The sequence below is a fragment of the Ochotona princeps genome, chromosome X (genome assembly GCF_030435755.1).
Source record: "Ochotona princeps isolate mOchPri1 chromosome X, mOchPri1.hap1, whole genome shotgun sequence".
Lineage (NCBI taxonomy): Eukaryota > Metazoa > Chordata > Mammalia > Lagomorpha > Ochotonidae > Ochotona > Ochotona princeps.
The window spans coordinates 31,434,699-31,451,180 of record NC_080865.1 but is presented as its reverse complement, the minus strand read 5'-3'; the positions used below and the strand labels follow the sequence as shown (position 1 = coordinate 31,451,180).

At 41.1% G+C, this 16,482-nt stretch overlaps 1 protein-coding gene across 3 annotated transcripts in view; it reads left to right on the top strand.

The window, feature by feature from the left end:
* OGT (O-linked N-acetylglucosamine (GlcNAc) transferase) overlaps positions 1-13,798 on the top strand; it is a 47,761-nt gene extending 33,963 nt beyond the window's left edge. For all 3 annotated transcript variants that reach the window (XM_058658989.1, XM_058658988.1, XM_058658987.1), the window contains exons 18-22: positions 66-236; positions 1,995-2,147; positions 4,709-4,961; positions 5,654-5,777; positions 11,511-13,798. In XM_058658989.1, coding sequence (XP_058514972.1) covers positions 66-236; positions 1,995-2,147; positions 4,709-4,961; positions 5,654-5,777; positions 11,511-11,685 — 876 coding nt within the window. In that variant the 3' untranslated portion in view covers positions 11,686-13,798. The remainder of the gene's footprint in view (positions 1-65; positions 237-1,994; positions 2,148-4,708; positions 4,962-5,653; positions 5,778-11,510) is intronic.
* The last annotated feature ends 2,684 nt before the right edge of the window (positions 13,799-16,482 follow it).

The window sequence follows — 16,482 nt, the reverse complement described above, 5'->3', positions numbered from 1 at the left end:
TTGCACCTGGGATCTTTTTTCTAATGTGTATTGTATCCTTTGTGTGTTTGTTTGTTTGTTTGTAGATGAAATGTCCTGATGGTGGAGACAATGCAGACAGCAGTAACACAGCTCTTAACATGCCTGTCATTCCTATGAACACTATTGCCGAAGCAGTTATTGAAATGATTAACAGAGGACAAATTCAGATAACAATTAATGGGTTTAGTATTAGCAATGGCTTGGCAACCACACAGGTGAGAAAAGAATAATGGGAGCATTGCATGTGTCACCAAGCAAACATTTATTAGGAAGTAAACACATGAGTATATGAGGTCAGTAGAAATTGGTATCTTACTAAGCTAAAAGTGACTGGTTTTCAGCCAGCAGGTTGCTTAGGGATGGTTCACTGTGTTAATATCTCATTATTCTCTGCCTGTGGCTTTACTCTTATGATTTGGTGAAGTGTCTAGCCTATTCCCTGGCTAAATTGTACTTGGACTTTTTAGTTCAGATCTCTCTTTGCAACAGTCTGCTCCTGTAATTAATCTAACCTCTGCAACCCTACTCCACTGGCACCCTACTCTATTACTACCTCTCTGCTGTATTTTTTTTTTAAGATTTATTTATTTTTATTGGAAAGGCAGACATACATAGAGGAGGAGAGACAGAGAGGAAGATCTTCTGTCCGATGATTCACTCCCCAAGTGACTGCAATGGCTGGTGCTGTGCCGATGCAAATCCAGGAGCCAGGAACCTCCTCCAGGTCTCCCACATGGGTGCAGGGTACCAAGGCTTTGGTCTGTCCTCGTTTGCTTTCCCAGGCCACAAGCAGGGAGCTGGCTGGGAAGTGGAGCTGCCAGGATTAAAACTGGTGTCCAGGGCCCGGCAGCATGGCCTAGCGGCTAAAGTCCTCGCCTTGAAAGCCCCGGGATCCCATATGGGCGCCGGTTCTAATCCCGGCGGCTCCACTTCCCATCCAGCTCCCTGCTTGTGGCCTGGGAAAGCAGTCCAGGACAGCCCAAAGCTTTGGGACCCTGCACCTGCGTGGGAGACCCGGAAGAGTTTCCAGGTTCCCAGCTTCGGATCAGCGCAGCACCGGCTGTTGTGGTCACTTGGGGAGTGAATCATCGGACGGAAGATTTTCCTCTCTGTCTCTCCTCTCTGTATATCTGACTTTGTAATAAAAATAAATAAATCTTCAAAAAAATTGGCTTTTTTTAAAAAAAAAACAACTGGTGTCCATATGGGATCCCGGCGCATTCAGGGTGAGGACTTTAGCCACTAGGCCATGCCACCGGGCCCCTCTCTGCTGCATTTTTATAATATTTGAAATAATGTAATTACATTCAGCATGAGACATTATATTGTCTGTGTCCTTCAGTGAATTGAATTATTCAAAGGCACATGTGTTAACCACAGTAATGGTAATATGCACTCCACAAATAATCTATTGTGTTCTTGAATAAATGAGTACCTACTTCTGTTAAGGAGTGTGAACCTAGGATCCTAGACCTCTTAGGAGTGGAAAATTCTGTTGAAAAGCTGTATTGCTTAGAATTATTACATAACTGTGTGGGGCAGTTGTCACATGTGTGGGTTTGCAAGATAAAATAAAAGCTCAGAAGTGATGATTGGTGTGAAGAAAGATGAGTAGAAGAAGAGACCATTTGGAGGGATATTTCATTTTGGCCTTGAAAGGCAAATGTGATTTAGAAAAGAGGTATTTCATTCATGAGGAAAAACGTGAGTAAAAGCTTGCTGTTGAATTGTTAATGGGGTTCTGGGAATTTTATGCTTAGAGCAAAATGTTTCATAGTGTAGTCTTTCTCAAATTAAGAATGTTGCAACAATTTTCCTTTTTTAACTGAAAATATGAATATTTTCTATTAAAGACATGAATTAATACCATTTTGCATCTTAATGATTCCTTTATCCAAAAGATGCAGATACTCATGAAAACAGAGGGACTTGTCTTGGATTTAAGTCAAATCATATGCTTTTCCTTGTTCTAGATCAACAACAAAGCTGCAACTGGTGAGGAGGTTCCCCGTACCATTATTGTAACCACCCGTTCTCAGTATGGCTTGCCGGAAGATGCCATCGTGTACTGTAACTTCAATCAGTTGTATAAAATCGATCCGTCTACTTTGCAAATGTGGGCGAATGTGAGTATATGCAGACCATTTTGCTCAGGTTGATTCCCTATCTTCATTTAGGAGCTATTGTACACTTTTCAGTCATTTTTGATTCCTCTCCCAGCATCTAAGTATCACATTATCTTAATTTTACACTTATATATTCAAAATGGTGTTATGTCTAAGTCAGAGATCAGTAAGTTTTTTCTTAAAGGACCAGAAGTAAATATTTTCAGTTGTGTGGTTTGTACTCTGGTGCATCTATTCAGCATGAGTATAAACAGATCAGTATGGCTGTATTCCAAAGAAGTTATTTACAAAAACTGGCAACATGCCAGATGTGGCTCAGAGGCTGTAATTTGTCATCTTCTGGACTTAAGTGATAACAAAAAAGCTGTCATGTATATCCATATTCCCCCTCTCTCCCCACCTTATCTGTGTTTAACATTTTTGTAAGATTATAGAGTTGTAACCAGGAATTTATTTGCACCAATTTTTCTTGATCAGTTCCTCAGACCTGTTTGTATAATAAACAGGATATTAGCTATCCATAGTTGGCTAATCCCTAGGATTCAAATGAGACAGTTTGCCTGCTGGTATTCTAGAGATAATTCCTTAATTGATTTTTTTTTTTTTTTTACCTCCACCCAATACCTGTTTTTTTTCCTCCGCCCATTTTTTTTTCCTCCACCCATTTCTTTTTTTTCAAAGGAAAGGGGAGGGTGGAGTAAAAGAGGAAGCAGGTGAGGCCTGGTGCAGTAGCCTAGTAGCTAAAGTCCTCGCCTTGCATGCTCCCGGATCCCATATGGGTGCCGGTTTGGGTCCTGGTTGCTCCACGTCCCATCAAGCTTCTTGTTTGTGTCCTGGGAAAGCAGTCAAGGATGGCCCAAAGCCTTGGGACCCTACACCTGCGTGGGAGACCCGGAAGAAGCTCCTGGCTCCTGGCTTCGGATCAGTTTAGCTCCAGCTGTTGCAGTCACTTGGGTGTGAATCAATGGGTGGAAGATCTTCCTCTCTCTCTCCTCGTCTGTATATCTGACTTTCCAATAAAAATAAATCTTAAAAAAAAAAGAGGAAGCAGATGCATACAGTTCTACCCCTCTATGGTCATATAACCTTAATTCTCATTTTCTAGTACTCAAAAATCTTGAAAATTGAAAGCTTTGTCTTTTTTTTTGTTTTTGAAGATTTATTTGTTTTTTGTTTTGTTTTGTTTTTTGGAAAGGGAGATTTACAGAGAGAGGGAGAGACAGAGAGAAAGGTCTTCATTCACTGGTTTATTCTCTAAATGACTGCAACAGCCAGAGTTATACCAATCAAAGCTAGGAGCTTTTTCCAGGCCTCCCACACAGGTGCAGGATTCCAAGCCCTTGGGACTATTCTCCACTGCTTTCCTGTACCACAGGCAGGGAGCTGGATGGGAAAGAGGAGCAGCCAGGACATGAACTGGCGCCCATATGGTATGCCAGGTAGATGATTAGTTGAGCCATTGTGCTGGCCCCAAACTTTCATAAGTTTGCATCATGTCTATTTGGCAGTGAAACTACTAAGCTCACTTAGGTTATTGATTGTCTTTTTATTTGTTATGACTATTTTAGCATTTCAATGCAGAGATGTTAATATGTTTATAGAGTTGCCACTGAGGGTATTTTGTAATATATTTGCACTGTACTATTTAAGATATGAAATATTCTGAATTTGGAAATCTATCCATTCTCATGGTTTTTCACAGAACGGATTGTGAATTTCCATGGTACCTTGAGAAAATAGAAACGAAAATCAGAAGTTGACAAACTGACCTATGGGCCAAATCCAGCCTGTTGCTTATTTTTGTAAATATTTTATTGGCTCAGCCCTGCCTGTTTGTTCACATACTGTCTGTGTCTACTTTCAAGTGACAGTGGTTGAGCAATTGTGAAAGCTCATGTGGCCACAAAGATACTTGCTATCTGGCCCCTTAACAGAAAAAGTACCCTTTGAGTAGGCCTTTGGTGCGGTGGGTATATATGGTGCCTCTTTGATAATCGTCTCCCATATTAGAGTACCTGGTTTGAATCATAGCTTCATTTTTGATCCTGTTTCCTACTGTTCTGCCTCCATGGATGATAGCAGGTGATGGATCAACTCCTCGAGTCCCTGCTGTTCATTCATGTGGGAGACCAGGATCGAGTTTTGGGCTCTTGGCTTTAGCCTGGCTCAGCTCTTGGCCATTAAGCACTTGGCAATGTGCCATCACATAACTAACTTTGCTGTTTTATTGTGGCACAGTTCAAATTTGAAGTGGAAATTTGTTTAACAAAACCCACTGCTTGTTTTCAGTTCCTGCATGGTATAGCTACCTTAGATTTTGCTGATTAGTAACTTAATTTACATCTTCTAACATCAGTCTTCTGTCTTTTTTCAAATTCTCTCTGGGGACAGCTCAGCAGAAGAGGAATAAAAATTTAATTGATGTAAGGAAGATTTTGGTACACAGTAGACTTGCTGGAGGAAAAGAATAGAGTGCGGTAGACTTATTAGAAATCTATGGGAGTCTCTGTTGAGAAGGGCACACCTGTTGTTGGTAATTATTCTTATTTTCCCTGTTCTAGATTCTGAAGCGGGTTCCCAATAGTGTGCTTTGGCTGTTGCGTTTTCCAGCAGTGGGAGAACCTAATATTCAGCAATATGCACAGAACATGGGCCTTCCTCAGAACCGGATCATTTTTTCACCTGTGGCTCCTAAAGAAGAGCATGTCAGAAGAGGCCAGCTGGCTGATGTCTGCCTGGATACTCCACTCTGTAATGGGCACACCACGGGGATGGATGTCCTCTGGGCAGGAACACCCATGGTGACTATGCCAGGTAAGCTGCTGATCACTGGGCAAAATCATTGGTGTTTTCTGTGTTTTATTTATTTATTTATTTTTTAATTTGGAATTCCTCCCCAAACTCCCTCCCCGCCGACAGGTTTTCCCCACATTGCTGTGGTATAGTCCTTCATAAGGATTCATAATTCCATCAGTCTCTTATTTAAGTGTACCCTGATATTGCTGGTACAGATAGTGTCAGACAGTCTGGCATCGCCTTGTCTACACATTTCCAACAGTTTCATTGGGAGTTCATCTTTTGTTTGGAAACAGGGATGAATGTTGCATTGTACCCCTACCTCTGGATGTGGTAGATCCCAGTACTCCATCACTATACATTTCCATAAATGAGAAGCCATGAAACAAGGTCAACAACTGGTATGAATTAGAACAATAGCCACAACAACCACAGCCACAACAACAAATTATAGCAGTATGAAAAAAAAACACCACTGAGTGGTTTTTTTTTTTTTTTTGAAAAATCTCCTGGGATAATTCTTCCTGGGTGGAATTGGGTATATTGGAACAATATTTAAACCAAGATAATAGAAAATAAGATTAATTCAAGTCTGAATACTTGGCTGCATTTTACTTATCTGTATTGTGTAGATGCTTAACATAAATAACATTGATAAATGTGTGCTATTTTTTATATTCTCAGATGTACAGTTCTCTTTTCTATTACAGGAGAGACTCTTGCTTCTCGAGTTGCCGCTTCCCAGCTCACTTGCTTAGGTTGTCTTGAGCTTATTGCTAAAAATAGACAAGAATATGAAGACATAGCTGTGAAACTGGGAACTGATCTAGAATAGTAAGTAAACTTTTTCATGGACAAATTATATGGCAAAGAATAGGGAATATTGTTACAAAATGAAACCATAAAATAAGGCTAATAGAAAGCTGATTGATTCCTGGGTGGGAGAACTTTATAAATTTAGAAAAGTCACCACTTGGTTTTACTATCTAAAGAGTAACGTCTGAATAAAAGAATCCAAGAAAAATAAAAAAAAAAAGAGGAGACAGTGTTTGTTTCATGTATCAGAATATTAGCAGCGTGACTACATAACCAGGAAATGAACAGACAAGTCAGTGAAGTAGAACACACAATTAACAGGAAACAGTTTCAAGCTTTCTATGTAGACATGCCAGTTAAAACAATATTGAGGTATATCCATTACTGGCATATAAAACAATTCTTATTTAAATAGTTTGTTTATCTGAAAGGCAGAGTTACAGAAGATAGAGACAGAAGTCTTCCATCTGCTGATTCACTCACCAGATGTCCACAGTAGTTGGTCCTGGGCTAGACTGAAGCCAGGAATCGGGGATTTCATCTTGGTCTCCCATGTCTGTGTCGCGACTCAGGGACTTGGGCCTTCTTTGATGCTTTCCCGGGAGCTTTAGTGGGGAGCTGGATTGAAAGTGGAGCAGCCATGAACTGGCACCCTTATATGAGATGCTGGTTTTGCCCGTAGTGGCTTCACTCACACATCAGCCCAAATATTACTTGAGTATTATGATTGATTTTTGAAATGATTTTTGTGAGGAGTAGTAAGTTAAAGAAACAAAACTCGGATTGCCTAAGTTTGAATCCAGGCTCTCCATTTAGAAGCTTTGTGGTTTTGAGCAGGTTGATCTCTAAGAGCCTTGGTTTTTCTACCTGCAAGATGGAGTTTAGTGATGCTATTTATGAAGATGTTATGAAGGTTAGAAAAGGCATTTCCTAATATATCATTTAGAACATTATGTAGGTGACCAGTGTCATGGCTCAGCGGTTAAACTGGCATCCCATTAGGAGTGCTGGTTCAAGTCCTGAGTTCTAATTTTTTTTATTTATGTATTTTTTTTTTTTGGAAAGAGATTGCATAGAGGAGGAGAGATAAGATTGAAATCTTCCATCCACTGGACACTCCCCAAATGGCTACAATTGCCAGAGCTGAGCCAATTCAAAGCCAGGAGCACTCCCTCCCCCGCCCCCCGCCAGGTATCCCACACAGGTGCAGGGACCCAAGGCTTTGGGCCATTCTCTGCTGCTTTTCCAGGTCACAAATAGGAAGCTGAATGGGAGGAGGAGTAGCTGGGACGTGTAGCTTGAGGATTAGCCAATTGAGCCATTGCACTGTCCCCTGACTACTCTGCTTTCAGTCCGGTTCCCTGCCAATATATCTGGGAAGGCAGGAAAAAATGATCCCAATACTTGGGCTCTGCACCTGTTTGGGAAACATGAATGGAGTTCCAGATCCTTGAGGCCATTTGGGGAGTGAACTAGCAGATGCATGAAGATTCTCAGGTCTTTGGAACTTTCTTTTGTTTGTACACTGTTTTTCCCAACATCTTCTTGTGAATGCTTTAAATGTTAGAATAAACACTTGTATATCTACTGCTTTAATTTTTTTTTACTGCTTTTATTTTATGATTAACTTCATTACACTTTAGTACAGATTTTGAAGTAAATGGAAGGCATCGGTATACTTCTCCTTAAATACTTCCAAATGAGTTTCATGAATTAGACATCAGTATTTCCTTTTCTTTTGAGGCAAAAGTTTCCATACAGTGGAACAAATCTGAAGCAACCGTTCAGTTTTCTAACTCACATCTGCAAGTTTACCATGCGAGGAGATGTGATCGAAAATAAATGGGGGGCAGTGCTCTCTTGGGGCAACTGACAGAGTGTATTTCTAGGGTTCCAGTCTGTGTACATTCAGCAAAGCATCTTCATGCTTCAGCTCGGACATCGGTTACAGTGATCAGGTTTGATATACAACTCATGCCAGGGAATTCTAGGAGAGCTAACAAGGTACCTGGATCAAAGCATCATTGGTGTGAGATACTGATAAGGAGCACTACTTTGGTCTAGGATAATTGACTAACCAAGCAGAGATGTTCACCATGTATCAGGGAAGCACGAAAGCACATCTAAGGACTATTTGGGGGCAAGAGTGCACTCGGGGTGAGAGGCCCTCCGCCTTCTCTTTCCTGGAGCCTCTTCTCGGCAGGATCCCACAGGCCTCTGCTGTCCCAGCTACCCTGTTGGACCTAGCACAAGATACCAAACATTGGGGCTGACACTGTGGCGTAGCATGTCTAGCTGCTCTCTGATGTGCCAGTATCCGCTGTGGTTACCCGTTTGAGTCCTGGTTTCTTCACTTAAGATCCAACCCCCTGTGAATGTGCCTGGGAAAGCATTGGAGGTTGGCTCAATTCTTTGGTCTACTGCATCCTCATGGGAGATCTGAGCCAGGGGATTCCCCCTGGCTCAGCCTTTGCAGGCATTTAAAAGTTCTCTGTCTCTCCTCTCTATTAACTCTTATTTAATACAGCTTATTACTACTTGTTTATTTTTATTGGAAAGACAGATTTATAGAGAGAAGGAGAAATAGAAAGTTCTTCCATCCACTGGCTCACTCCCCAAGTAGCTGCAATGACCAGAGCAGAACTGATGCAAAAGCAGAGGCCAGGACCTTTTTCTGGATGTCACGTGGGTACAGGAGTCCAAGGACCTGAACCATCCTTCCCTGCTTTCCCAGGCCACCTGGGATAGCTGAGACATTTACCAGCACCCATGTGAGATGCCAAAACTAGCAGGTAGAGGATTAACCTGTAGAACCACCATGCTGGCTCCTCTGACTTTCAAATAAATAAGTTTTTTAAAAAGAGGGAAAAAAAAAACCCTATTATTCTGGAAAGTTCCCTCATGCCTTTTTTTTTTTTTTTTTGAAGATTTATTTATTTTTATTGCAAAGTCAGATATATAGAGAGGAGGAGAGACAGAGGAAGATCTTGCACCCGTTGATTCACTCCCCAAGTGACGGCAACAGCTGGTGCTGCGCCAATCCAAAGCCAGGAGCCAGGAACCTCCTCCAGGTCTTCCACACGGGTTCGGGGTCCCAAGGTTTTGGGCCGTCCTGGACTGCTTTCCCAGGCCACAAGCAGGGAGCTGGATGGGAAATGGGGCTGCCGAGATTAGAACCGGCACCCATATGGGATCCTAGCGTGTGCAAGGCGAGGACTTTAGCCGCTAGGCCACTGCGCCAGGCCCTCCAACATGCCTTTTTAAATCAGTCCCCCTCAGCATCCGTTAGAGACAGCCCCTGTTCTGGATTATTTTTTTTTTTTCCACCAAAAATTAGTTTTGTTTCTTTGTAGAAATGGAACCATGCAGTATGCGCTGCGGTTCTTTTTGTTATTGAGCAGCATTTCATCATGGGTGTTTCATAATCTTAAACCATTGCATTTACACCGAGGACTTAAAAATAACTACTTAATTTGAGAGAATAAGAGGGAGAAAGAGTGCACCTTCTCTCATCTGGCTTACTCCTCAGATCCCTGCGATGGCTAGGGAGGGACCAAAGATGGGAGTTGGAAACTCAGTTCTTCTTCAAGGGTGACAACAGCTCAATTATTTGAGCCATCACCCTTCTTCTCTCCATGGTCAGGAAGCTTGAGTCAAAGCTAGAAACTAATTCTTCACATTCTGGTAGGCTGTGCGTGTCCCAACACACAAGTTTATGGGGAAAACATAAAAACATGATGTGGACGTCTTTCACTTTGGGAGGTAGCAGTAATAGCAACACAACTCGGTAGACGCCTTACAGATATGCACAGCTTTTTTTTTTTTCTGTTTCTGACAACAAATACTTTTTATTTTAAAATGCACAGCATTACTTTGGCTTTTTGTTGAAGTAATTCCTCAACTAAGAATACTTGTGTGAAAAATAACAGCGTAACCCCTATTGTTGAAGAATTGATTGCTTTCCTTTTTTTTTTTTTTTTTAAACTATATATGTTTGAAAGGCAGGGCAACAGAAAGGATGGAGAGAAAGGGATGAACTGATCTTCCATCTGCTGGCTCATTCCCCAAATAGTTAGAATAGCTTGGAGTAGGCCATGCCAGTGCCAGCAGCCCAGGACTATCCAGGTATCCCACACGGGGAGACGTATCTTCTGTCTCCAGGCATGTTAGTAGAAAGAGGAGCAGCTAGGATTTGCAATGGCACTTTCTTTTTAAATGCTTAATTTAAAAATTATTTGTGAAACAGGAATATAATTCTAGGGGAAAGTAGATACCTCAGGGTGTTTTTTTGGTGTTGTTGTTTGTTTGTTTGCTTTGTTTTTGCTTTTCCTATTTTACAGTTTAACAAGTTTAGGGCTTCCTCCCTTCCCTTAATCCCCTTCCCATTGTCCCCGGTGTTTTGCAGTAATATAGTCCTTCAACCGTAGTGTTGACTACAGCATTCTGTTCTTTATTTAATGGCACTTTGATGTGGGCTGCTGGCATCACAAATATAAGTTTAATCTGATGTACAACAATGTTGACCCCCCCTTTTCTCTGTATTGGAACAGTACCATAGTGCCAGTGATATTAGAAGCATATCTGAAGAAGTATTTTAACTCAGGTACAAGTGAAAATTATGGCAGTAGAAATGCCTTTTTTTTCTTTAGTATTATCCCATTTCATTAAGATCTTCATAAACTGAATACTTAGATTTATGCTTTGTTACCTATTTTGAATATAATCAATACCTTAATGTTACTGATTAGGTCAGAGTGTCATAAACACTTACTCTTTTTTAAATGATTTATTTTTATTGGAAAGATTTACAGAGAGAAGGAGACACAGAAAGAGCCTTCTTCCTCTGATTCACTCCCCAAGTGGCTGCAATGGCCAGAGCTGAGCTGATCTGAAGCCAGGAGCAAGGAGCATCCTCTGGGTCTCCCATGCAACTGTAGGGTTTGGGCCATCCTCAACTGCTTTCCACAGGCAGGAAGCTAGACAGGTAGTGGAGCTGCTGGGATATGAACTGGCGCCCACCCATATGGGACCCTGGCGCATGCAAGGCAAGGACTTTAGTCACTAGGCTACTGTGCCGGGTCACAATTCTTAATATACATATTTCTTAATTACCACAAAGATACGCAGTTTATATAGTTCTTTTCTAAATTTATTCGAAAGGCAGAGGGGAACAGGAGACAGATAATTTATCTACTGATTTACTCACCAAATGGCTGCATTGCTTGAGCCTGATTTGGGCCAAAGCCAGGAGTCCAGAACTCCATTGGGTTTTCCCATGTGGGTGCACTTGGACCATCTTTCGTCACTTTTCCCAAAAGTGTTAACAGGAAACAGGATTGGAAACAGAGCAGCCAGAACTCTAATTGATGCTCTAATAATATGGGATACTGGCTTCATGAGCCACGCTTAACCTACTGCGCCACAACATCAGACCTCAGTAGTTCATATGTTGTAACAGGTTAAGAGCTAAGAGTAGTCATGTGTCATCATCAATTCTTGCTTGTATTCATGTCCCCTGCTTATTTCTTGCATTGGAAAGAACTAAATGTTTTCTGATGACCTTGGGGTGAACTTGGTTATGCACTGGGCTAGCTATGTGACCCTTTTTCAACATTGAGGTTACAGGGGCTAAATAGACAATGTGAACATTGGCCATATATTTTGCTGCCAAGGTGAGTAGACATTTTTTAGGTGTAGTTCTGTTTCTGCTGTGATCTGTAAACTTGGTTCTCTCTTGTTTTAATTACCCAGCCTGAAGAAAATTCGTGGCAAAGTCTGGAAGCAGAGAATATCGAGCCCTCTGTTCAACACCAAACAATACACAATGGAACTAGAGCGGCTCTATCTACAGATGTGGGAGCATTATGCAGCTGGCAACAAGCCTGATCACATGATTAAGCCTGTTGAAGTCACTGAGTCAGCCTAAATAAAGACTGCACAGGAGAATTGTCCTATACCTGAGCCTCAACCTTCTGGGGGAAAGGGAATGAGCTAACACACTTTTTGCTTACCTGTACAGTACCATATTGCAGATGGGCGATCTGTAATGGTAATAGATAGCACAGCCAGACTTGCTTCCTGCATGATAGGGAGAGACACAAGCGATGGGAAACTGCTGTTCCACAAGGAGTCTTCATTAGAGTTTGACAGCAACCAGGTGGTGCATAAGTCTGGAAGGTCTGATCTCCCTTGGTCTTCCATGGGATGGTTAGTGTGGAGTGGAGATATAGATTGTCCAGCCGTTTTGTGATTCCATGGATTGAATGAGTCTTCTGAATTAATTTTTTTTCTTTATATTTTGGATGTTGGAGCTTTTAAAATGTTTGGTTTTCAGGTATTTTTATTCATGTGAAGTGTGGATGATTCTCTTGAGCTAAGGTTTTAAGCTAAAATGTGGTTCCCTGTTTTAGTTTCTGAACTTTGACAGATTAACAGGGACTTTGCTGGTGTAGTCTTTTTTATAGGTTTTATAAACCACTTGAGCCTATATCAGTCATTTTAGTGTCTGACCTGATGTTTGGAGCTATCAGTGCTTTGTTGATTTAGATGATGACTCTTGATTTTTTTCCCCCCTCTGGTCCAAGCTCCTTCCCTTCCCCTCACCCCCTCCCACCTTAAACATTTTTTTTTTTCTTAGAACTCAGCGAATGAAACCAAGTCTGATTCAAAACATCCAAGAGTTTTCCTAATCACATCATCTGGTGCCAAATGAAAATTCTTAGGAGTGATTATTAGAAAGGATACAGTTGTGGTACTGTTATTGATAGTAATGTAGAATTTTTTTTTGTCTGATCTTGACTTTTTTCGCCAGTGTTTTACCTTTTACTGCCCCTTCTATGCTGCTTCCAAAAGTGATAGTGTGATAAGATGTTTACCTTCTTTTCTAAAGTTTGTTTTTTTTTAAAGTGAGTCCTGTTCTTCCTATTTCTTTCAGCAGAAATGAAATCCCAGGTAAGTATAAGTATTCAAATATTTGATCAATGCGTTACAGTTCTTCAATACATAGTATAACTTTAATTGAAAATCTTGTTAGTGGTAAAAATCTCTGAAGGACCATCTGTGTATATGAATAATTATTTTTCAGGCCTTCTAGGGTGTTTATATAATAATGTCTTCTGAACTTGGTCTTGAAGTTTATATGAATTCAGCCTCAGTAATAGTGAACTGCACTGCTACTTGGTTTGGAATACAAGTTAGACTTTAGCCCTCCTGGAGCTTGAGTTCTTGGCATTAAAACCGATAGGAATAAAATTACTAGTTTTCAACCAAGGGTTGAGGGCTTGAGGCTTAAAGAAGCCAACATATGAATCTGTTTTTCGTCTTGCTGTACTGCAATTATGCTATCCAAATCCCAGATCATTTTTTGTCTGCTAGTAGTGTTCTAGATCATGTCTTTCCAAAGTGCTGAGGCAGTGCACCTCTTCTGTAGTTGCAGCTGTTACCTGAATGTATTCTAGCTGACAAATTACTGAATAAGAACTTGAACTTCTGAAAGATGATTACTGCTAGCCAAATTCTGAGGAAGAAGCCTCAAATGTAATTCCAAAGCTGGATTACATGTCAATGAACTGTGTACCCATTAATGTTATGAATCAAGAAACATCAGTTAAGGGATTTCTTAATTTATTTTTTACCTGATTGAAAGTTGAAAGTTGCCAGTATGGTTGCAGATAAACTGATGTTTGTAGTTCACCGAATTACTTAATGTGGAATAGGATAATATACTGACAATGCCCTCAAGGCTGTGGCTTCACAGTCATTTTACATAGCACACCATTCCTCCTATAGGGGTGAACTTTTTCCTGGCACGAAAAGTAGCCGCTCTGGTTGAAGCTTTGCTTATTGTAACAGGCTTTTATTTCCAGGTAACATGTCTGTGGAAGACTTAATTCTGAATAGAGATATAGATATTACTGGAAACTAATTGTTTTTTCTATTATATTCTGCTTTATCAAAAAAGTAAAACATTTAAATTGTGCGACAGAAATTCAGATGTTGTCTTGCGATCTTTAAATAATAAATGAATGATTTCCCCTTAATATGGCTGATATATTTTGTTTCTTGTTAAAATATTGAGTACTAGACAGAATATCAGGATTATCTAGTGATACAGCTTGCTTTTGTATACGCTCTAAGTTATATAGAATGAACAGATTTCTCTAATGTATTTGTGAAGTTAAGAGTTTGCTCAGTTATACTTAGTGGAGGGGCATAACTACTATGTAATCCTATCAAGACAGCGAGAAAGCCTGTGACCCCCACACTCCCAGTAAACCCATTCACTCTGGTGTTAAATACCTGCCTATTTTTTTTTTTTTTAAGTTTAGTTTACTTGAAAGCCGTATAGACAGATACTTCTTTTTTTTAAACATATATTTTTATTGCATTTCATTTTTTTAAAATTAATTACATTGCATTATGTGATACATTTTTTTATGCACTGGGATTCCCCCGGCCCCTCCCCACACCCTCCCCCCACGGCGGATTGTTCCACCTTGTTGCATTTCCATAGTTCAAATTCAGTTGACATTCTTTCATTGGAGGTATTTACCAAGCATACAGTCCAGCATCTTATTGTCCTGCTAAGTTCAATGGTTTCTTGGTGAGACCATCTCTGGTCTGAAGGTAGAGCCGGCAGAGTATCATCCCAATCAATTAAAAGCCCCAACATAATATTTCCAACCATTTACAACATTGTGGCATTAATTGACATGGTATTGATTAACCAATATGTTAATAGGAAAATGCAGGTTCTCAACCACAACCTGCAACCTCTTCATAGACATTTCAATTTTGGTTTATATTCAACCGTATTCTATACACCTTAAAATGACTTAAATTGCTATTCAGCTGTCTCATGCCTATTTTAATTTTAGTCTTCAGCAGTTTATAGCATTGAAGCATGATTTCGCTGAACCTGGCTGTTTTTCGGGTGGTCTAACTCTATAATCCTAACATGATATATGTTAACAGTTTAGGTGAGCATGTTTAGGAGGGGTGTGCAGAGAAATCTTCCATACCCCAGTGAGGAGTAACTAATCTTTGTGTCCCACCCAGTGAGGTGTAAGTGCATCCCCGCTGGCCGTTTCCTGTCTGGTTCTAAGCTTTCCTTGTTCTCGAGACAGATCTTTCATCTGCTCATCTATTCCAGAAATACCTGCAACATTTAGGGGTGTTAGGCCAAAGTGAGGAGGCTGGAACTCAATCTAGATCACTCATGTGGGTGGCAGGGGACCAAAGTACTTGGGCTGTCATCTCCTGTCTCCCTGGGCGGCGCACATTAGTAGGATGCTGGATTGGAAGCAGAGATGGGGCTTGTTATAGAACATGGACATCCCAAATGGTAGCCTAACCTCTTGTGCCACAACACCTGCACATATAATCGTATTTTTTTAAAGATTTATTTATTTTCATTACAAAGTCAGATTTACAGAGAGGAGAGACAGAGAGGAAAATCTTCCGTCCGATGATTCACTCCCCAAGTGAGCTGCAACGGCCGGTGCTGTGCCAATCCGAAGCGGGGAACCAGGAACCTCTTCCAGGTCTCCCACGTGGGTGCAGTGTCCCAATGCATTGGACCGTCCTCGACTGTTTTCCCAGGCCACAAACAGGGAGCTGGATAGAAAATGGGGCTGCCGGGATTAGAACTGGTGCCCATATGGAATCCCGGCGCATGCAAGGTGAGGACTTCAGCCTGTAAGCTACTGTGCCGGGCCTGGACCATTAACTGTTAGAATCTGCTCAGGATCCTGAACTGTAGTGAACATACGCAGGGGTGTAAGTAAGCAGTCTTGTGTAATGATGAATTCTTGCTGAAAGAACTGTTCCTGCAGGCAAAACTTAAGTCTGCGAGATTCAGTGTGGTTTTTGCTTATTTAAAAAGCTAGAAACTGGTGAGTGTTGTGGCATAACGTGTAATGCCATGTCCGGGATGCCAGTATCCCATGCGGGCACAAGTTGGAGTACAGGCTTTTGCAGTTACCTTCCAGTGCACCTTGGAATGCACCGGACAACCATGCAAATGCTTGGGCCCCTGCACCCAGGTGGGAGGATTTTTTTATATAAGTAAATGATTTGGCTTATTTAAAATTAATGATTCATATATACGTATATTTAATTTTTTTTAGATTATCATACATAGTTGATCAGGGTGGAAAGGATCACAGGCAAGGGAAAAGTGGTTGTGATCATTGTTTCCAAGTTTTCCCTTTCTTTTTTAGTGTATGCGCTGCTGAAGCAAGCACCAAGTTTTCCAATTCTTTTTTTTTTTCCCATTTATTTATTTTTGTATCATTTTTATGACACAGTTTCATAGGCTCTGGGATTCCCTAGCCCCTTCCCCCATATTGAATTCCTCCATATTGTTACAGTAGTACAGTTCATAATCAGTCACGATTCCTTCATTGCAGGCATGGACCATGTGGGGAGTCCAGCATCTTATTGTCCAGATAAATTCAACAGTTTCATTGGGAGACCATCCTTGGTCTGAAAGTAGAAATTCTTTTTCCTGTATCTGGGGGGAGGAGGGAGATAAGGGGAGAAGCCACACCCAGCCTGCCATCTGCCCCAGTACCCAGGGATGGGGAGTGGCCACCTAATATCAACCCAGGTCCCGATGTAGCATACGCTCAGATCATCCTTTCCGAGTTCGATAGTTCTGAGATGTTGATCTTGCTGATCCAAGGATAAGGGAACATGTTCAATGTCCATTGGCTGACACAGT